The sequence below is a fragment of the Toxotes jaculatrix genome, chromosome 18 (assembly GCF_017976425.1).
Source record: "Toxotes jaculatrix isolate fToxJac2 chromosome 18, fToxJac2.pri, whole genome shotgun sequence".
Classification (NCBI taxonomy): domain Eukaryota; kingdom Metazoa; phylum Chordata; class Actinopteri; family Toxotidae; genus Toxotes; species Toxotes jaculatrix.
The window spans coordinates 11,967,766-11,989,750 of record NC_054411.1 but is presented as its reverse complement, the minus strand read 5'-3'; the positions used below and the strand labels follow the sequence as shown (position 1 = coordinate 11,989,750).

At 41.3% G+C, this 21,985-nt stretch overlaps 3 protein-coding genes across 7 annotated transcripts in view; 1 reads left to right on the top strand and 2 right to left on the bottom strand.

Moving 5' to 3' along the window:
* Positions 1-23: 23 nt before the first annotated feature.
* Positions 24-4,599, bottom strand: mif4gdb (MIF4G domain containing b). Its single transcript, XM_041063306.1, has 6 exons — positions 4,369-4,599; positions 3,541-3,660; positions 3,338-3,447; positions 2,830-2,985; positions 2,281-2,373; positions 24-1,549 (listed from the first exon to the last, which is right to left on the bottom strand). The coding sequence occupies exons 2-6, from the start codon at positions 3,617-3,619 to the stop codon at positions 1,322-1,324; spliced, it is 666 nt and encodes a 221-aa protein (XP_040919240.1). The 5' UTR covers positions 3,620-3,660; positions 4,369-4,599; the 3' UTR covers positions 24-1,321.
* A 502-nt stretch (positions 4,600-5,101) lies between these two features.
* slc25a19 (solute carrier family 25 member 19) lies at positions 5,102-7,840 on the top strand. Of its 3 annotated transcripts, none has more exons than XM_041062924.1 (7): positions 5,102-5,177; positions 5,687-5,847; positions 5,939-6,094; positions 6,187-6,357; positions 6,541-6,721; positions 6,808-6,938; positions 7,025-7,840. In XM_041062924.1, exons 2-7 carry the CDS (start codon positions 5,716-5,718, stop codon positions 7,238-7,240), a joined length of 987 nt encoding a protein of 328 aa, XP_040918858.1. In that variant the 5' UTR covers positions 5,102-5,177; positions 5,687-5,715; the 3' UTR covers positions 7,241-7,840. The 3 variants fall into 3 exon arrangements, with proteins under 3 accessions (XP_040918858.1, XP_040918859.1, XP_040918860.1); XM_041062925.1 differs by lacking the exon at positions 5,102-5,177 and adding an exon at positions 5,288-5,408; XM_041062926.1 differs by lacking the exon at positions 5,102-5,177 and adding an exon at positions 5,431-5,553.
* A 207-nt stretch (positions 7,841-8,047) lies between these two features.
* pitpnc1a (phosphatidylinositol transfer protein cytoplasmic 1a) overlaps positions 8,048-21,985 on the bottom strand; it is a 36,761-nt gene continuing 22,823 nt past the window's right edge. Inside the window, exons 3-9 of one of the 3 annotated variants that reach the window (XM_041062799.1) lie at positions 20,519-20,607; positions 19,076-19,083; positions 15,494-15,565; positions 13,683-13,787; positions 11,676-11,831; positions 10,969-11,032; positions 8,048-9,699 (exon numbers count right to left, since the gene is read on the bottom strand). In XM_041062799.1, the coding sequence (XP_040918733.1) occupies positions 9,389-9,699; positions 10,969-11,032; positions 11,676-11,831; positions 13,683-13,787; positions 15,494-15,565; positions 19,076-19,083; positions 20,519-20,607 (805 nt within the window). In that variant the 3' untranslated portion in view covers positions 8,048-9,388. The remainder of the gene's footprint in view (positions 9,700-10,968; positions 11,033-11,675; positions 11,832-13,682; positions 13,788-15,493; positions 15,566-19,075; positions 19,084-20,518; positions 20,608-21,985) is intronic. The other 2 variants (XM_041062801.1, XM_041062800.1) reach the window with 2 other exon arrangements.

The window sequence follows — 21,985 nt, the reverse complement described above, 5'->3', positions numbered from 1 at the left end:
TTAGCTTTTTAAAATAAAAATAATAATTTATCATGTTTGGTTGATTTGTCTGACTGCTGTGAAAGTACATTTTATATTAAGCTTTGCTTATTTACATTTTACAGGTTTTCAAAATCATGACATTTCAAATAGAGGTGTAATATTTTAACCACATGACATTTGTCCTATGCTTGTGTCTGTTTGATTCCAAGGCACAGCTATGGTTAAAGACCCTAGAGCCGTCAGTGAGTACTATAAACAAAGGTAACAACAGACTCCCAACGTAATATGTACACCTACATAGTGTCACCAGTGCTGGTGTAACCTGAATTTAAAAGCCAAAGATCCTTCTAATTTTATACTGATATGACCTGTGTATATGTGAAGGGAGGAAAATATCAGCTCCTCTAGCACCTCGACTACAACTGAAGAGTTTAGGCTCTGTCAAGTCAGCTGCACTGGATGATCCTCTGCATGTTACATTGGCACGACTTGTTTAACGAACAAAACTTAAACCAAGTCTGAGCTATTAATATGTAAAAACTATTTAAATATGAAATGTAACCAATCTCTTGGTCTTTTATTCATAAGTAGAATGGTAGCAAAAAAAGGAAGAAAGGAAAGAAAATCCCTGAATTAAGACAGTGTTTCATCTGAGCCTTACAAACCAAGTGGCAAAGAAACAGTAACATTGGAATCCTACAGGAGAAATTAAGCGGAAAATTTCTCTCAACTTCAATTCAAACCTTTCGTAAAATTCTATTTTACACTAAAAGATTTAACTAGGTAAAATATTTCTTTTCTATTCATTAAAACAATGATCACACAACAATTGAAAAATAAAGCAAAGACCAAATTAGCTTGCATCTGACTGGAATGTCTTTTCCAACTTCTTTAGATTTGGTAAAAATAAGTTTAAATGTTTTCTCAAAACAGGAATGCCAGAAAGTTTAAAAAAAAAAAAAAAAGCTTCGGTTTCTCTATCAGTAATCAAACCTCAAAACAAACTCCTTTGAAACAAAGAGTACCTGAATGTGGCTAAACCTCGTTGACGTAACCTCAGCTCCTTGTGAACTATTGCACTATTCCACATCCACGGCACCATGTCTCAGTAATATTATCAAACGCAGGGTATAATCCAGCAAAATCAAAGTCTTTTTACATTTTATGAGCCGCTATCTCCACAAACCCTCCGCTGATTACCTGGAAGATGTCGCTGTCTGTCATGAAACTGCTGGTTTTACACTCGGTGGCGACTAAGCAGAGGTGTCTGAGGCGCTTGAAGGTTTCCCTAACGCAGCTGCAAAAAAGCTGCTCGGCACCCTCGTCCTTTGCAGTCGCCCTAATCTGCAATTTCACTGTAATAGTACTTGTGGGCGGTGCTGCTGAGCATCCAACCTCCAGCCCTGAACTCCAGGATCTCCAACAGCAGCAAACGGGCCATAGACGTAAGGCCCTCCTGCAGCAGGAAGCCGTCCCGCAGCAGGAAGAACAGCTCGTCCATCCGCTGGCTGTTCATCTTCTCCAGCTGATCTCCGATGCGATGCAGCTGCAGCACCAGGCAGTCCACCTGCAGGGGGAGGTGGAGGAGACACCTCAGAACTCTATAAAGTGTGGTTTCTTAAAGTGTACTCTCTCTTTAAATTTGATGACTTTTAATGTGATGTGACACTTAAAAATTCCTCACAAAGAATGTTTGCTACAAAATTAATTTTCCTTATGATGCTTGTATACACATTCGTAACTATTTACAACACAATGTGGAACAAAGTACAATATTTCACAATATTTCTGTCCTGTAATTTTTGTATCCATTAAAATCATGGCGTCTGGCAAATGGTATTTTTGGACGTTGATAATGTTTTGTGTTCTTGGAGATCTATCAGTCACACGACTAATCAACTGACTTGTATATAAGAAAGGAAAGCCTGACACACCAGCCTGAGGAAAACAAGATGATAAAATATGTTTGGCGTACTAAGGAAGACTTGTACCCCACATTTTAATATTGATGGATTTACACTAAAGCTCACACCTTGCGGTGTGGGACCCCGTGACACTACTCCACTGAGCTACAGGAGGCAGTAGTGCGCCAAGAAATGCTGTGATGTGCCAACAAAGGCTGGGAAGAAGAAGACTGCAAGCTGGACTCAAACTTCTAAGAAAAAAAAATACTTTTTAGAGTTTTGATGAAGTAGGAAACATTCAATATGTTTTGTTAGACCTCGAGGATACACACAATTACCATTTGCCAAATGAAATGTTTAATAAAAGGAGAAATAACCACACACTCTTCCTCACCTCCTCCTCATTCATCAGAGCATCTGGTTGGGCCAGCCTTATCAGACAGTCATACACAGGATGGACCAGGGCCACCATCGGCATGTTGTTCACCTAAATGTCATGACGTACAAAGAGCGTTTACACCTGCTGACTGTTAATAACACTAAAAAGAGCAGTTAAACTCTCACTGAGGCAACTGCATTGAGTCCTTGTCTGTAAGTTCATTTCCCACACAAGTGAAGAATAAGCATAGTCTGTCATCATAAAACTGCCCAGGCTAAACAACAGGCCATTGTAAAGGATGTAACCTGAGTCAAGCTCCTGTTGATGTGAAGGCGCACTGGGGCCCACCACTGACATATTAAACACTCTCTAAGCGAGGTGTAAACAGAAGAAGCACTGATGAAGCATGTGTACAGTGTTCGTGGTTGTAAGAAGTTTTAGGAAATTTAAAACCACTACGTTGAACACCAAATGAAATCAAAGACATCACAAGGTGACAGCTAATGGAAAGTACACACACATCATCTCACACAGGCTCTGTAAGCTATCTCTGGCTCTTCTTACTTTGAGGTAATCAAAGATGTTGCAGATGAACGTGACGTAGCACACCCACTCCTGCAGTGAGCGCACCCTGGTCTCCTCACGGTCCTTGAACTCCTGTTGGAGTCGGTTCAACAAGTTTCTCCTGAACACGTTACCGTTGCTCTGCTTGGCCTCAGCCTGCACAACGTGACCAAGAGAAAGAGAAGGACAAAGAGTGTCAAGTCAGATAATGGAAGGTGAAGCATGGACAAGAGGACAGGAAACACAGTGGTGCAGGTAAGCTGGCTTAAGAGCCTCCCACTGCACGACTGTGAACCATCAATTACGCATTGTTAAGGTGAGAGGATTAAGAATTTGTTTAAAGAGACTCAATCAGATGTTTAAGTCTTGTTTTAGTGTCTTAAATCCCTCTACCTCGATGGCACTCAGTGTCTTAGTTAGTGAACTGCAGTAAACAAACTAACATGGGCAACAGCTATGGTTAAACGGTAATGGACAACCATCCCCTCAAACCGCAGACAGTATGGACCTGCACAATGGTGTAGCAGATGCGTCCGGCCTCTTTGCTGAACACTTGGTCCTTCAAAGACTGATCCACGATGATGTTGGAAACTTTCTCTAGGTTCACTGCACTTGGATCTGAAAAAAACAAAAATGTATTCACACAAGGACTGTTTGAGATGTTTATCATCTACACAGCAGATGCAGACAACCGTACAATAAAATGCTGACCTTTCAAGGCTGTTTTCAGCAACACCTGTGTGTCCTGGTCAAATGACTGGATCCTGTAGTCTTCAGTGGAGTTTTCCATTATAGACCGCTGCACCCAAATTACACCTGAGAGCTGACAAGCTGTGAAGATCAGACAACACCTTTTACTTTTAGCATTTTACAATAGTCACACATCTGACAGGTGTTTCTAAACTAAATGAAAGATTTCCCAAACACAGATTAAGGTTCCACTTCGAGCCTGAGCACAAAATACATTACAGACAGAGAGCAGAGGACAGTTTGTGGGACAACAATAACCAAAAAATCCTGTACTGTCATCAAACTGGCTGCTCCCACAGCTCATTCACTGAGGGATAGGAGGGATTACATGGGCAAACTCGGCTCAACTAAAAGGTCAGTCAACACCCCCAATCAATAGATTTAACCCTCAACACATGAACAAAATATGCTTTTAATCAAGGATATATTAAACTCTAATATGTTTGCCACATAACCCTTACAAGTAGTTAACTTAAGCTAACTACAGGCGTTAACGTTAGCTAAACGTCAACTTCGAATGCGTTATTTTGGGTTCTCGTAGGGTTAATGAGAGTAAACGTCGCACAAATATATTAATTTATTTTATTTAAACTGCTGTAAACACACTAATAGATACATAACATTAAATAATAATGAATTAGCTGGCTTGTGTGCCTTGTAAAAACCTAATGTTAATACGACTTAGCGTCTAGCTGTATACCAGTCCTATTACAGCCCCTCGCCGAAACAAGGACACGGGAAAACTACACATCGAATGAGTAGAAAACACATATAAAATCAGTGACTCGCCTGTTTAATGCCAATTCTTCACATCTACTCTGGTCTCACTCCGGTGGATGTGGACGCTACCCGACACAGCCCCTCAAAGCTGGACTCTCACGCCAAGATGAATCCCTGCCACTGAAAACTACGTAACCACGCAAGAAAAGAGGGCCGTTTACGTGTGTTTACGTCCGCAACGTCCCTATTCCCGTATTCACGGCGCTAATTCACACATCTGTCTCGAACTAAACGTATAATTGGGAAACGATAGTATGATAGTACACTATTGTAGCTGACACGGGTTTATGATTATGAGTATACACTGCCACTCAGTGGTCGCAGAATGTAACTACACCATGTTTGATTTTGGAGGTTTTATTTTGAAAGCGTACACGGGGCTCTTCACTGTAGGTACATTTTCAGTACGTTGTTTTCCTTTGGTGATTTATTTGTATCTTACATCACACATATTTAATTGTAACAAAGATAAACAACAAGGACGATGTGGTTGTTTCAAGGTTGACCCTGAGTAACATTTTGATTTTGAGATTTCCATTACTGACGAAATATCAGAAGCATTCATTAAGAGACCGGAATTAAATAGTTGGTTTACCATAAAGTTTTTCAGCTAAACCAATTCGGCAAATGTCTTGACTTAAAAAGTAAATCACTATTATTCCATTTGGGGTTGACACGGGTGTAGTTAAGCACCGTGACCACAAGGTGGCAGCGTTTATTGATGATTATTCAACCCTACAAGCGTCAAATCAGACACAACGTGACACTAATCCATCTGAGGATGACACTCAAAACAAGAGTTTAAAATTAAACAGAAGGTGGGTATGCTGTGAATATAAACAGACCGTTGGTGGCGATGCAGTTAAACATCTTGTAGAGCTATTTCTTCTTTGACGGGAGCAGTTGTTGCTCTCTATCTAACCCGGAAGTACTAACACCGGTCCATGACATGCCATGGGAGTCTGCTCCTTTCCTGATAATGTTGGATTGTTCTTGTGCGTGTTCAGCCCTGTTGTGTAGTTTTGTTTATGACGGACTTTTACTGCAAGGTAGGGGCTTGTTCGCCTGTGTCACTGCCTCAGCGCTGAGCCTCTGTACAAAGTAAACAGCTACTCTGTTTTTATAGCTTATGTCAAGGTCCCACTGCATGTCCTGTACATGCTGTACAAGCTGCTACTTCAGCTGCAGCATACGGTATCTACAACGTTGTTCTGTCCTCCAAGAATGATGTGCTGCTAACTTTGCACAGACTCATACAAAAACACACAAATTAATGTAACTGATAACATATTGTGTCACGCCTGTGATCAGTTATATCTGTCTGCAGTGTTAACGGGAACCTGAGGTTGTGGAGACATGGTGGGATACGACCCCGGCGCTCAGGGTGCGGCTCTCTCCCCAGAGGAAGCAGCTCTGGCTGGGTCAGCCGCTGGGATGGTCACCCGAGCCCTCGTCAGCCCGTTTGACGTCCTTAAAATCAGATTTCAGGTAACGATGTGGCTGTGCAGTAGTTAGGACTCATGTGTTTTATGTTCAGATAAATCAGACTTGCATATCGGCCAATTCTCTCCCCCATCAGCTGCAGATTGAGCGAGTATCTTCACAGAGGCCGGAGGGGAAGTACTGGGGATTGTTTCAGGCAACTCGCCGCATTCATTCAGAGGAGGGGCTCTCTGCTTTCTGGAAGGGCCACATCCCGGCACAGCTCCTCTCCATCTGCTATGGGGCGGTCCAGGTAGAGCCTCCATGCTCATACAAACAAGCTTCTCAAAGCTAAACTAAAAACACAATCACCTTTATTTCACAAGATTCATGCATGTTTTGCAGTTTGCCAGTTTTGAGTTTCTGACTGAGGTGGTTCATAAGTCGACACCGTATGACAGCCAGACGGCTGGAGTTCACTTTGTATGTGGCGGCTTGGCTGCTTGCTCTGCTACAGTGTTCTGCCAGCCTCTGGACACACTACGGACGCGCTTTGCAGCTCAGGGAGAACCCAAGGTAGGACATGCCACTGCTGATGTACTGCAGCTGTCAGAAAGTTATATATGATAGTAGTCAAGATTATTTATTATGGCAATAGTCATTAAAAAAACAAAAAAAAAATGCAAGGCACCTTGGATGTGTTGGGGTGGTATGAAACCTATTACCAAACCCTGTTTTATGCTTCATTTGTCTTCTCAGGTGTACAGGAACCTGCGACAGGCTGTGTTTACAATGTGCCGCTCAGAGGGAGTCCTGACTTTTTACCGTGGCCTGTCTCCAACACTCATGGCGGTGTTTCCTTACGCTGGGCTTCAGTTCTTCTTCTACAACGTCTTTAAAAAGCTGTTGGCTCCACCGCCTAAAACTGGAAACTCTGGAGGTCTGTGTAGCTCCTGCACATTAAGAGCACACGTGCACAGTATTCACAGTTTAAAATGTTTTGGCTTCTTATGTCCCCCGTTCAAGGAAACCTGAGAAGCCTGGTCTGTGGCAGTGGAGCGGGAATGATCAGCAAAACAATCACATACCCCTTTGACCTCTTCAAGAAGAGGCTGCAGGTCGGGGGCTTCGAGGCAGCTAGAGCTCAGTTTGGACAGGTAAGCTCTTCTACAACATGTCTCACATTTTTGGAGCAGATATTTTGGGTCTGATATCTAATTATTCTGTTGTGTCTTGTGTTCAGGTGCGGAGTTACAAAGGCTTGGTGGACTGCATGGTTCAAATAGCCAAAGAGGAGGGCGTCCGAGGCTTCTTTAAAGGCCTCTCACCCAGCCTTGTGAAGGCTGCGCTGTCAACAGGCTTCACCTTTTTTTGGTATGAATTTTTCCTCAATGTCATGCATAATCTGAAGGAGAAACAGAGAACAAAAGACCTCACCAAAGATCTAGAGGAAAGATAAAGAAGGGAGAAAAAGAATCACTGTATAATCACGCACATCAGGAATACACTTGCGCCTTTTTCTATGCACTTAACAAATATAAAAACTGGGTCGATGGTTTTATTGTGTCACCTTCCTTGTTTTTGGGCTGTCTTTACATCTTGTGTTGTACAAGCATTCATTGTTTTTTTAAGATATATTTAATATTTTATCCTGGTTTTTTAAGGTTTGTGCTTTAAATATACAGTAAATGCTATAATAGGTTTTGTTCATGCTGAACTTTGCACATTTTAAGCTCTGACTTTGCCATCGATGACTCAAGCTCTCCTTTCCAAATTTAACGGTGTTCAGTCGTTCAATTTGGAGAAGAGTGTTCAGCAAATTACTGTATGATTTGGGGTTGTGTGTTGGTGTCATGCAATTTTAAAACATGAATATTTAACACTATATTATGTGTTGTGGTAGACAAAGCAGTATTCTCTGGAGTACAGGCCAAATGCACTGCTAATTAATAAAGAGTTAAACTCTTAGAAGCGATCGTGTTCGTGCTGACATGTCTGTCCAACAATGTAACCTTCAGGTCATTATTTTTAAAATAAAAGTTTTAAGTTTTTTTTTAAAGGATGACTCAGCCAAATGTTTTTATTTGATGTTTGAATGTACATTTGTAGAAATGCTGCTTTTATTCTGAAAACGTGCAAATAAGCAGAAAATCTAAATTTTAAATGATATATTTTAGCAGTTAGAAATGGGGTCAGATGTATAAACAAGTACAGATACAAGCATTTTCAGCATTTTATAATATCCAAACACACAGTCTACTGTCTGAGTGTGGCCTATGAATGAATCCAGAGAACGCTGAAGCCTCTAAGCCGAAGCGGTCTCCTCGGCATTCTTCGGCTTAGGGGCTGCGGTTCATAACAGTTTGCTCTGTTGCTGTTGGGGGACCTCGCCAATGCGACACAAAACCTACACTTCTTCTTTGCCTTTATTGTCACTGGCAGGCCCGATGATCAAAAATCCATTCAAACAAATGATATTAACACAGACACCTTACACAATTATGGATGCAACGGTACGCAATTTAATTCAATTCACTGAATACAAAACCCATCAATGGTATGACTAAAAATGAATAGAGCTGATACGAATTACACAGCATAACGACATACAAACCACAAACCACATGACCAGTCTGTAAAAACTCAACAGTTAAAACACAACATCAAGTATGAGGCCGAGATGACAAAGAAAACATTTCATTCACAAATATTTAAAAGCAGCCTCTACAGTCAAAACCATGCATCATTACATGAGTCATTTACAGACATTATGGCCGACAGAGTTCACTATAATAAATAAACACTTAAAGAGGATAGAGACCCGAAGATAGTCCTGTCCTTTAAAATGCACAAACCATTTCATAGCAGCAGCATCACTGGATATATTCTTTTTGAAGTACTGACATTTTACTGGTTATTTAATGTACTGTATATACAAGAATACACAATCACCTTACACCTTACTGTGAAAACCTTAATACTCAACTGATACAGTGGCCGAAAAGAATCTGTCCGAAATAAAGTCCCCACCACATAAATAGATTTGTCAAACCACAAGGTCCAGTTCACAAAGCCAGAGTCTCCGATGTTTAAAAGGTAAACTGGGAAAAAAAAAAAGACAAAAACAAATTTTGTACATGTAATGTTTATGTGCAGTGACTGAATCTCAACATACCTTGTCAACACACCCCGAGCTTGGATGAAAACAAGGTTATGTTCCATGGGATAAAACATTTTCAGGAATGTATGCTACACTCACTCTAATTGGACTCCACACTGCCTGGTGCATGGTGCTGGCTGGCTGTATCTGAGGAGGAGAGAAGAATGAGTAGCCTCCAGCTGCTTTTTGTTAGACTCTCAGTGGGACGCACTATACCTTTAGACCTCACAGGACTTTTTGCTGTGGTGATCAGGCTGCCTGTCTGTAGCCTGAAAGCTGTTGGCTTTGCTGTAACACCGGCGAGTCTGCTGAGGGGGCTGGGATCACTACGACAGTGAAAAGTCTCCTTCACTTCAGCTGGCTGAGGGGGTATTGTGGGATGTGCTGGGCAGGCATCCTCCACTGATCCACAGGTCGAGGGCGTTCACCAGTGGCACAGCCCCGCTCTCATTCTGGCTGCGGGCTGGAGTTCCAGGAGAAAAAGCTGGGCAGTTTGAAGACTGAATCCCTGCGGCCTGGATCCGGCAGGGTCAAGGTCTCCGGAGCAGACTTCTTCCTGGGACGCTCCTTTGGCACTGACAGAAACTCGGGGGCTTCGGTGGAGAGGGGAGTGGATGGGGCGCTGTTCGGGCCACTGCGGGTGCTGGATGGCAGGGGGGTCTCGGAGATGGAGATGGCAGGGGGGAAGGAGCCAATCTTTAGGTTGGTGGCTTCCTGTGTGGCGCGCTCATACTCTCTTACCTCCTCCATGGTCATGTCTGGTGAGATGGAGGCATTACATTACTCGTTTGGTTTGTGAGGATGACAAAGTACATTCGTAATTTAATTCTACATCTGAAAGTAGTCTGACTAAAAAAGGATGAGAAGTACTAAGTCAAAAGACTGCTGTTTAGTCTTGACTTACTTCTAAACCCCTGATTATTCTGACATCTGTGTTAAAACCTACAATTAACAGAGGGATTCTTTAAACATAAGAGCCACATAGCATCAAACAGCTGTGGGTAGAAAGATCAGAGAGGGTTCATACTGAGTGGTTCAAATCCAATACCTAGCACAGGGCTGAACATAATCTTGTATGTGAACTTCTGAGTAGGTACATGGTTACATTGGTGTATGTTATTGCAGCAGCCTGTATAAAAGCCAATACTGCATGAAATGAATCATCGAATAGTGGAGACGAAAAGAAAACATACATCTATGTGGCTTCAGTACCAGCAGAAGATGGGAGATTAAATTAGACAGCCTCATTCATTTTAACAGCAGCAAATACATGTGCTTGGCAATCACGTCCATTTTTGTTTTTCTACTCTATTCGATTTGACCATGTCGTTGTGGGATACGTTGCTAAACAGCACAAAAGGTTATAGAGTTCTCTGTTCATACAGAGAGATATTTTATTTTTTTTAATGTTTCAGTGTCCTAAAACAAAAACAACTGAATAGCATGGACTGTGTACACAGAAATGTAGTTATGGAAAAGATGGGTAAATCACTAAATCAAGTTAAAACTACCACACAAATGGTTATGTAATAGCAAATCTATTATGTCTTTGTGAGATATTAAGAGAAAATCAAATTTATACAGTGCTTTTCAGTGTACTGAAAGATGTTTTACAGCATAACAACTGGCCCAATAGACCATCCTGTATCAGCTTCATAATACTTACTATGATTTATCTTTTGAGTTTGAGTCACACAGGTTAGACTAAAAAGCAAGCAAACTTAATTTGATATGTAAAATCAATTTTAGGTGAGTTTAGTTTACACTGCACTGTCTGTAAGGGCCATTAACAAACAACTGCTTTGCACCCTTTAAATTGAACGGATTAGACAGTTATCCAGTCATGTGGCTATGGTTTTGTATGTATGTGTGCATGTGTTTGTCTAGTTATGCTTGTTGTATGTACTTGTCCTTTTTTTTTTGTTGTTGTTCTTTTTTTAAATGCTGTACTCTGGTCTCTCTGCAATCTTCGGATGAGTTGCAAGCGAAATATTTCATGAGCATTGCCTTCACGAATAGACACTTACTGATCCACTCATCCACCCAGGCAAAGGCCTGCCTGTGCCCTAACAGTAGGACATCTCGAATCACCTGTGCAGAATTAGAAAAGAGAAAAAAAAAAGAAGAGTAAGAGGCAAGATCACGGAGGAAGAAAGGGAGAGAGGGACAGAAGTTCAAGGAAAGAGGATGTGAATCACAACGAGTTAAGTTTGAAGACCATAAAGAGTTTTTAGAACATTTTTAAGTTCTAAATGTTTCCGTTCACCCCTGCAGGAATGTGATTAATATGAGTCACTCCTGGTGTTACCATGTGAATAATGGCCTTGCCTCTGTGTGTGTGTCTGTTTGTGTCTGTGTGCGCCTTGGGCAAGGAGAGAACAGGGACAGTTCACCCTAGGGACAGATGCTGTAGAGGGCTAGCCGAAATGGATTTGGGAAATAGGAGATATGAAGTTTATACTCTGCAGCCAAGGTAAATGGAGGAGGTGCAAGGCAATCTGCCGAATGTGAACAGGGCAGATATTGTTGAAGGCTGACTTGGTTCATGGCCAGCAGGCCGTGTATCACATGGTTTCAGAGCAGAAAATGAAACGCCTCTGGCACTGATACCTATCTCCATGGGTTAAAAAGTTTGGCTGAGCAAGGAACAGTTATTTCTGTTGGGGCTTTTACAATTTATCTTCACAAAAAAACAAAAAAACAAACAAACATACAAGAACTTTCATATCCTGACCTTGTGAACAAACTGCTCGACGCGTGTTTGCAAGCCCCACACCTCAAACTTGACTGTGACCAGTTTGTAGGAGCACATGATGGGGTCTTGTGTGTTGATCCATCCTTCCTGCAGGAGGCCTCGGTTAGTCTTCTTGGACTTAAAATAGCGCAGGTCCTACAAAGCCATGAAACCACAGGTTAGGACAAAAACATCTTTTATCATTATTTCTCACAAGTTTTGAACAAGCACCAAAAATCCTCTTAAAAAATTGTTCAACTGTTTCTGCCATTTATCTCTCTCTCTCTCTCTCTCTTTCTCACACACACACTCACATTAATTTCTCCCTCCCTGCCTATAGCACAGGATCACCTGCATTCATTACGAGCATCATGCAGAGTATCGCCAGGCAGCACAGTGGGAGTCCTTAATCACAAACTTTACGTGGATTAATCACTGCTCCCTATAGACTAATTATGCTGTAGTGCTCATTTGTCTTAGGGTCATGTGCTGGCTGTGACAGAGGGTGTGCAGGAGTGATACACAGTTCTCTCCATCCCTGCTGGGAAAAGCACTGACGGTGGAGGTGGAATAGGCATGTTGCATTTGACTGCGCGTCAAAATGTGACGAAGACAGAAAAGATGAGGAATGCAAATGGGAGCTTTGTCCGTTTTAAACACATCTGTCACTATATAAATATCACATTAAAAAGATATTTTACTTCAATTTCTATCATATTTGTTGAACCAATTTTAATTTCCAATACTTCCCTGTCATACAGCCTTTATATAATGTTGTATACCACAGAGTAACAGTGTAACTGACCATTCATGTTTACAGTTTCCTATACGGTTTATATATATTTCATTAACATTATCTGTGTTCAATCATTCAGCATTGAGGACAGGTGTAACAAGGGAGCCGGGTGTGGCTGTATAAATTCTCATGTGTGTGATTAAAGCTGGCACTTAATTCACTTTTCTGTGTGATTGTTTGTCCCTGACTCGGTCGATGTGCATTGGTCTCGTTTTTAATCATGTTGCCACTACAATAAAGGCTTTTTAACTTTTGTAACTTAATGAAGCAGTGTGCCTGGACTTTTCGGGGAATTTATTCCCTTTCTCGGGGACACTGATTGTCTCTCTGTGATTCAGGAGAACCTGCTTTCAGTTACATTGCTGTCAGGTCCCTGAAATGCTTCCTTGTTTGTTATTTATCAAATGTCTTTTATTTAAATTAGGACAGTGGGACTATGTCCAGCAAAAACACACACATGCAATTAGGCCACTGATGATTTTTGAGGTTTATGACCACGCCGGGAACAGTGATTCATTCATGTGTGACGCTGCTCTCTGTTGTGCAGTGAGCTGTGACCGGTCTACTCTAAACCCATTTGTTTTTACATCAAATGATATTTACATTGGCCTTGTGACATTCACTTTTAGCTCTGGACGGTATCTCCGTGCTATTCTTATCTCTGAGAGGATAAAAACAGAAGATCATAAAGCTCAGTGGAAGGCGTGGGCATGTACGTATGTGTACGTGTGTGTGTGTGTGTGTGTGTAAGTAGGGGTGTCAATAATAAAACACCACTGCAGTGCTGTCATGACCCCTCTTGATTATTAATAGCTCAGCTTTTTATGACCATCACACCCTGACAGACAGGCGCGCACACACACACACACGCAAATGTCAAATCGCTACGGCTAATGTCCATCACCTCCCCCACAAATAAACATGCATTTCCCTCCCTTCCATCACTCAGAGGAGGCAGATGGCCAGCTGGTGGTCAAAAATGAGCTGGCACTGCTAAGGAAAGATTACACACCATTCTGCTAATCAGCACATGAAGTACACCCCATCCCTTTTCTTCATTTTATCATTTAATGACCCACCCACTGTTCTTCATTCATCTCCATCCCTTAATCCCTCCATTTTCAGTCTCCATTCTTTTTTCCACCTTCCTCTGTACACATTATAAAAAACCCCCCAAAAAACACAGTATATCCCGAGGCCAGTGACTTTACCGGCCCCACCTCTGACTCCTTGTAGTGGCGCTCTGGGATCTCATCATAGGCGATGTCCACAAAACACACCTCCGTTTCCTCGTCTCTGGGCTCACTGCCAAATATCTGAGGGAACAGGGAACAGTCCAATGTGTGAAGAGGATGGCTAAATCAATAATACACTTTACAGGCTGACAAATGCTGTAGGATGATGTGCTGTCACCGCGCCCCCCCCATCACTTGGTGAGCCAGTGCAGGGGCAGCTGCAGAACATACGCTGGAGGTGTTAAGACTCGTTTTAGTCTGAAAGGTGAAAGAAAATAATGAAGTGTTGCACAGGAAAGCTGAGGCTGAAAGCGGGTTTGACGATGAAATTATTTCCTGCTGGTTTTAAAAGTACAGCGCACAGATGACACGATGAGCACCTTCCTTCCCTCTGGCTTTAAACTCAGACAATACACTAAACAAACTGTGAGGATGAATGTGACTCACACAGTCAGTGACACACCATGTGGTCAGTGATTTCTTCCTGCGTGACTCACACAGGAACAGCAAAGCAATGCTGTTTAATTATCCGCTCCTTTGAGAATCGCTCCTGCGTCACCGAGAGTTCATCATACACTTCAAACTTTTGTACAGGTGCAGCGGAAGGTAGAAAGGGCAGTGAGAGGGATGAAGAGGTTATTAGAAGAGATGAGGGAGAAGAACAGAGGAAGAGAAGAGAAAGAAAAGCTGTGTCAAGGGTGAAGGCGATGGGGGAAAGTGTAAATTGGAGAGAAGGATCAAACACTTCAGCTGAATTCATCCACACCCCCACTTGTTACGACCAGTTTCAAATGTGAAATCACGACCATCTGTGGATCTGTTTGCAACTCCCCTGACCCACCACTAGGAGGAGCTGCGGCCTTTTGTCTTCAGCCGCAGTATGGATCGAGGCAGTATTGCATAACCTTCAGACTTGCCCCTACTGCGATCAAAGTGTTAAGTGGCGCTGAAGGAGAAGTGGAGAGCAAGCAGAGTGCTTCAAACAGTGATGAAAGACTCAACATAACCAGCAGCTTGTCATGTTGCTGTAGGAGAAAGTCTGCACTTACTCTCTTTTATACAGTAGTTATGTCCAAATCCTTTTTTCTGCTCTTATTATTGTTATCTGAATTATTGATATGTGTCTGTGCTGTATCTATTTTCTTCTGCAATAATGTTCCAAAGCTTTCAGGCCAATAACATCCATTAACATGAACTGAATAAATTATTTATTATTGTTTTTTTGTTATTGATGTTTATCTGCCAGAACTGTAGGTCACTGCCATAACTTTCCATAATGATCTCCCTTTTAGTGATATTAACATTTAAATGGAAAGACATCTGATGGCATAGATAGATTTAAGGTGTATGAGTATGGAAAAGAGATATTCTTTCCAACAAGGCCACAAAAAATAATGTCACTGAGACACCTGATCACGTCATGTTTGTAAAAACCAACCATCTACAGGAACTAAATTCTTCTCATATCCTTCACTTAATAAGAGGAGAAGAATAATGAACTAAATATCCCAATTAGATTATATTAAATACAGTGATCCAAAAACCCTCCAGCTCTGATAGGGAAGCAATCTTCTTGCTTCTTCTTGAAGCAAGAAGATTGGTGAGAATATTGGAAGGAAAAAACAGGGGATTGCTAAAGGTACAGGAGAATATTGTGCAAAAACACTTTTGGGAAAAAAAAAGCAAACCTGAAATCTGTTGAAAAGCCATACTGAGATCCCCTCTTTTTTTTTTTTAAGTTACACACAACATGCTCTCAAACACACACCACTCTGAGCTCTACTCACATTATTATTGCTCCCTTTGTTGTCCTCATATTTGGTCTCTATGTGGATGGAAAACTTAGGCAGGAAGGAGCACTGGAGGGGGGTGAAAAAAAAAAGACGAGACAGTGAGAAATCGATACAGACTGTGATAACTTTGTCAGATGATAATTGCATTACACATGTTCCCTGTCTTTATAAGTAGCACTATACACACACACACACATTACTGCCTTTGGCCATGCAGATTGCCGTTCATCAGCTCTTAAACACAGCAGTTTGATTAGATTAAAGCTTAACACTCCCAATTATTATACAACCAAAGAGTGGAATACTGGTTACATAAGCTGTTGATGTACAAGCCTGTGTGTGTGTTTATGTGTGGCACAGCAGGAAAGAGACAACACGGCAGATCAATTTTGCTCTGTAGCACAGGAAAGAATGAGCTATAGGGTGTGATGCTGGGAGCTCATGGTGAAAGCATAGGTGTGTGTGTGTGTGTGTGTGTGTGTGTGTGTGTGTGTGTGTGTGTGTGTGTGTGTGTGTGTGTGTGTGTGTGTGTGTGTGTGTGTGTGTGTGTGTGTGTGCATTCAGAGAGACGGCTTGCATTCTTACTGTAATTACTGTGCACAGTGCAGTAGCCAGAGCAGCCAAGTCAAGCTTACTGGCCTTGTGAGTTTTAGCAGGAGACAATAAGAAAAGTGTGTGTACTGAATGTGTGCATGCAACTGAAGCCAGAGGATAAAGCACATAAACCTTCATTTTTTTAGGACATAATGTCATTCACGGAAGACTGACCGAGCTATTATTTGACATTATCCTTGACTCTTTGTTATTCTTTATCATGTTCCTTATAGTCCAGGAATCTCCATTAGTATAAACCTCACCGAATGTTTTTTTCATGAAGTGATGCACTCATATTTCATGTGTTGTGTTTGTGCCATGGTTACTTTACAAAGGTGTGTTTGTGTGCTCTCTTTTTCAGTATCTTTAATCAGATGTCATTTACTTTTTTTCTATTCTTGCACAAGTTAGCCAGTGAAATTCCTGCATCTCATACAGACACTGCTAATTAAAACAAGCTGAAGAGTGTACAGCCATGATAATGGCTCTGTGAGGCTGTACTACACAGTGGTGCTTTGAGTTGTATGTTAACACTGACATGCTAACATGTTCACAAAGTAAAATCTAACATGCCAATGATTAGTAGGCATTATGTTTACCATGCTTACTGTCTTAGTTTAGCATGTCAGCATTTTAATATTGGCAAATTAGCACAAAACACAAAGTACAGCTGAGGCTGACATAAATCAAAGGATAAAAAACTGGACCCGATGATGGTGCTAGAGGAAAAGGCAGACTGTCTGTGACTGTGTCACCAAAGTGAACCACAATTCACCCTGAACGGGGCATGAAAATGTGTACCCAATATCATAGCAACCTATTGTCAAAATACAGCACTAAAAGCAAACCTCTGTCAACCTGCTGGTGACAGGAGAAGTCAGTAGATCACAGAAGTTAAATGCCTGTATAAAATCGAATGACAATCCATTTAGCAGTTGTTGAGGTATTTCAGTTTGGACCAAAGTGGTGGATCTAACAACTGACTGTCAGACCAATAGACTGATTCACCTATATTACCATCCTGAGAAAACTAACAACAGCAATCTGTGTATGGCATGGCTTTGTACCATGACTACCTGGCCATGGCCACTACCAATCATCACTCTCACCTTCTGCATCATCACCACCCACCTCAGGCTAATCTTCCCAAGCTGAATCAGTCCCATGAGGCAGCGTGACTACACAAGCACCATCAACACTGTAAATGCCTGTTTAACTTACAAGTGGACCTCTGTCTTAGTCTCCAACAGGACAATCCTATCTTGTTTTCAAAATCATGATGATTCCTGATTTGAGAATACGGTGAGATGCTTTGTACACCTACAGCATATTTTCCAAAAAAGCCTCATTTTCATGAGGCTGTTAAGTCAGAAAACATCACTCACTGACTTTCACATGAGCTGGCATGACCTTCCTCAAACATCCAGATGTTCCGTGTATCTGTGAGGTCTTGGGGGGGAAAAGATCAGTCTGCTGCTGATGGGCTGATGTGTGCTTCATTGATGTTTCCTTGCAGCCTTAGACATAAGGTGGGCAGGCTAATGTCCCTCTGATGTCCCAAAGCAAATCATTAGTGCTTTTCCCAGCGACAGTCAATTAAACCAGTTATACCGCTGAGAGCTGTGGGGTTTGTTAATGTCTTCAATGGGACATTTCCTTGATTAGCTGATATTGACAAGTGGAGTGGTGCAGCAGGGGTGGAGGTGTTTAACCCTAATTGTGAGGAGAGATCTGGGCCTGAGGGTGAAGCTCTTACATTTCAAGCTTTACTTCTGGTCATGTGCTCTGGGGTGGTAAATAATTAATTTGATTTCAGACTGGGCCACAATAAAAGATTTTTTTTATTATCAATTACTCAGACAATTATTTTCTTGATTAACTGATTAGTTGTGTGGGCTACAGAACATCAGAAAATTGTGAAAAAAATGTTATACTTTCCCAGACCCAAAGGTAATGTCTTCAAATAGCCTTTTTTTTTTGTTTGACAAACAGTCAAATTTTCACAATGGTGAAGCTGAAGCCATCGAATGACTGGCATTTTCACTTGAAAAATTACTAAAACAATAAGTCGATTATCAAAATAGCTGCTGATTGATTATCTTTCAGTCGTCAAATAGATCAATCGACTGATCATTTCAGCTCTAATTTTAGATACAAGCAGCCAAAATGAGTTTCCTTCAAAGGGTATCAAGGTTCAGCCTTAGCAACAGAGTGAGGAGCTCAGATGCCCGGTTCAGGAGCTTAGAGTATAAACACTATTCTTCTTTGCAGAAAAAAAAAGTAAGCTGATCATAATTCTGATCAGGAGCAGAGGTATTCCAGGTATATCCAACTGACCTACAACACACTGGAGAGATTACTTATTACTAGAGTCTGGAGCTTTGCCAGGAGGAGCCAGAGGAGTGAAGAACATCTGGTTTACCTGGCTGAGGCTACTGTGGACTTAGAATAAATAGTTGATGCTGATTGCTACTTTCTCCTGGGTACCATTTTAAAGAAACTGTTCACAGAATTACCTGTATGTTTGCAGTAAGTTGAGTGTTATTCTCATTTTCCACAATTATGTAAAACACAAAATAATCATAGAGCCAAAGGGAGAAAACAAAACAAGACCCAAGCTAAAAAATAAAAAAAAAAAAGATGCAAATCTGTTTGGATTCAATCACAGTTCAAAACACTTTTTTTTTTTTTTTTTTTGACTGATGTGAAATTACATGTGTTCCAAATATCTGATGGTTGTGGGTAAATGTCACTGCATACAAAAACGCAAAAATCTGAGACAGGATTTTGTTTCTGTTTGGATTAGACTTCATTTGCTGTGAGCACAATCTGATGAATGAAGGTCAGAATAATAAGCAGAATGTCACAAACACATGCAAAACTCTCTCTCTTTCTCTCTCACACACACACACAAACAAACACACTGTAACTACGAAACGTATGACAACACATTACTCCTGCAGACACATTTAAACTACTCACCGTGTACTCTGACCATATTCCCAGCAGAAGCCATTAACGTAACAGAGGAGGTATGTGACGGGGATCAGACAGGTAGAAGAGCACAAAAGGATTGAAACAGTATGAGAGAGATAAGAAGAGAAGAGAGAAAAAAATCATTTAATTTAAAATAGAAAAAGGACCATTAAGCCTCAGCAACAGCACTTAAGTCCCACATGAGAGAAACCCATTTTGTTACGTAGTCTCATTTTTTAAATCTGTGTGACGCTGATAATTTTTCTTGTGCGTGATCCGACTGAGGGCATATTTAGTCAAATGAGTTTGTCACAGGGACATACTGTACATACAAGGAGAGCCACATGCCGCCCTGTGAAGCTGGTACCACGCTGTTTTGCATGCTGCAGTGTTCAGTTACTGAAAGCTCAGCATAACAATGAGGTAAGGTGATATCTGCAGACTGTTGATAGTTTATTACCTGTCAGTATTTTGTGGCACTTAAAGCAGTTTTACCTCCTTTAAAAGTTTTTTTTTTATTCCCAATTTCAAAAGCTGTCTGACAGATTGTAATGGTGACACTTTAAATGAAACGCCTCACAAAAATCCCTTTACACAGCATATTTAGGATGACTGAAGAGAAACTTCAAAACAGCTGTCACATTCACAGATATTGACGCCACTGAAGCGTAAAAAAAACACCACCTAAAGAGTCAGGTGTACTGAGTGCCACAATAACACTGATATTGTAATATGCCTTTGAAAAAGCTGCTGCTGGCAGGGACAGTCATATTTTATGTAACACATCACATAAATGTTTGACACTGAGATTTAGACACTAAAATGCAAATAAGACAACTTTATTTATGAGTGCAGTGTTCATATCATACCTACCCATTTGCGAGGCTGCTCTAAAATAACGTGTCCCTTTTAAATGTAGCAGCAGTAAAATAATGATGTAAATTGTTGAGAAAAAAGCCATCAGACACAATCTAAACTTGTGTTCATGTCCAGCCTCTGGACACTTCACTCTCCTTCTTTACCTGCCTGTCCTCTCCCCATCACTTCCCCCATCCCTCCTGACCCCCCACTTCAGTTCATAGTGGATTGTGTTGGACAGATTATTGCTTCCATATCCTTTTGCCCTCACAGTGATCCCATATAATGGCCGCCGGCAGGTGAATAGAGCCATGTTTGCAGAGAGCTGCAGAAAATGGAAGTTTGTGTGTGTCTGTGTGTTGTTCTTGTACAAATCGGCAGAAAGCCGTGTTATTACAGAGAGAGATCCTTATTATGAGAGACTGTGGAATTCAATAAACCAGTGCTATGTTTTATTACATAATATAATGTACTGTAGATAATACTGGCTGGACAAATGTGAATGTAAACATATGCCACTGCATGAATGTGGCATACTTCTTGAGTGTATGCTGAAGATAAAAGCACAGGGATATATAATTAAAGCATTACCTGTTATAGTGTATGGGTAATAGTTCCATGCCTTCTCTGTGACATAGAAAATTTTAGGGACGACTGCTCTGGCCCAGCTTGGCAGCTTGCTGAAACACAGAGAAAAAGAAGTGGATGGATTAGTGGACTGAAGGAGAAGAAGAATGAAAGAGAGAAAAGTGAGAGGACTGATGAGACATATAGTTTGTGTGCTGTACAGTCAAAGTAGCCCTTTCATAAAGTTTCTCCACTCTTTTTCTCAGCCCTATCACCCAGAATAGGCAATGATAAGTATCCAGCTGTGTGCAGCCATAATGGATGCCATACAAGGCAGCCATGATGGCCCCTGGGGAAGTTGATTACATTGATTACACCCTGCACCCTGCAGTGGAGTCTCACCAGAGCTTGTACGGTGACGGATCTAGAGAGGGACACGGAGGGTGGAAAACACTGAGAACCAGCTATTACTCAACGCAAATGGAATCCAAATGCTGACAATCGCAGCCAAGCAGCCGAGCACCTTATTGGGTGTCCAATTAAAAAGGGAAATGATTACTGAGAGAAGAGAACAGGGGCAAAACCTGGTTTAGCTGGAGGGTAACTGCCAAGCCACAGATCTGAGAAGCGCATGAATTCACAGGTGAATAGAGCAGGCTTCCTTTTAACCCTGTGAGACCTGAACTATGAAAGAATGGTCAGAAAATTCTAATTTTTCAAATATGAACTCTTTATTTGTCCCTTTGACAAAATGTAAAAAAAAAAAATTAAAAAAAAAAAAATTCTAAGTATATTTTTTGTTTGTATCACACATGTCAAAACATTTAGAAAAGTGAGGAGTGTCTACCAGGAGTCAGTATACGAGCATAAGAGTTCATCTAAAAGGGTTAAATGCAAAGTTTATGCTTGATGGTGATGCAATGAGTCCCAGAAATGTGGGTATCATATATGATACGTACGGGCTCACAGGGTTAAAACTTTGACACTTTGGAACAGCGGTGGAATAGTAACTCCTGATTGGCAATAGATGCTCAGAGAAAAAGTGAGTTCAGACTGTCTCATTATCGTGTTCCTTCAGAAACAGTTCACTGCAGCTCAGATCACAGTTGGTCCAGATTTCTGTTGACTGGATATCAGCCAATCAAGAATGGAAAAAAAGCACAATAATCAGGCACAAAGCTATTATTAAGCCGTACCAAATTTCACTTTCAGGATAATTCACTCTTCAACCAGCCACCGATTATTTTACCTCCCACATTGCTGCCCTCTTCTCTTCTCATTCTGTGTTGAGAAGTGGTAATTAACTGTGGAGACTGGTTTGTAACTGAGAGTCTGTATTAGCCATTGGGGCATGAAACAGACAGTTCCCCCTGGTCTCCCTCCAATGTCCTGTCAAACAGCCAGGGGAGTGTCCAGACACAGCAGACTGGTCACATGTCCTCACACACTGACACACACACACACACACAGACTTCAGCTTTAACATGGTAA

What these genes read in the sequence shown, in the direction of transcription:
- mif4gdb (XM_041063306.1), bottom strand. Translation starts at nt 3,619, where the DNA reads ATGGAAAACTCCACTGAAGACTACAGGATCCAGTCATTTGACCAGGAC. An exon ending in TCTGCTACACCATTGTGCAG is followed by an intron (nt 2,986 to 3,337) that starts GTCCATACTGTC and finishes CACGTTGTGCAG; the next exon opens with GCTGAGGCCAAGCAGAGCAA. An exon ending in ACATCTTTGATTACCTCAAA is followed by an intron (nt 2,374 to 2,829) that starts GTAAGAAGAGCC and finishes CATGACATTTAG; the next exon opens with GTGAACAACATGCCGATGGT.
- slc25a19 (XM_041062924.1), top strand. Translation starts at nt 5,716, where the DNA reads ATGGTGGGATACGACCCCGGCGCTCAGGGTGCGGCTCTCTCCCCAGAG. An exon ending in TCTGCTATGGGGCGGTCCAG is followed by an intron (nt 6,095 to 6,186) that starts GTAGAGCCTCCA and finishes CATGTTTTGCAG; the next exon opens with TTTGCCAGTTTTGAGTTTCT. An exon ending in TAAAACTGGAAACTCTGGAG is followed by an intron (nt 6,722 to 6,807) that starts GTCTGTGTAGCT and finishes CCCCCGTTCAAG; the next exon opens with GAAACCTGAGAAGCCTGGTC.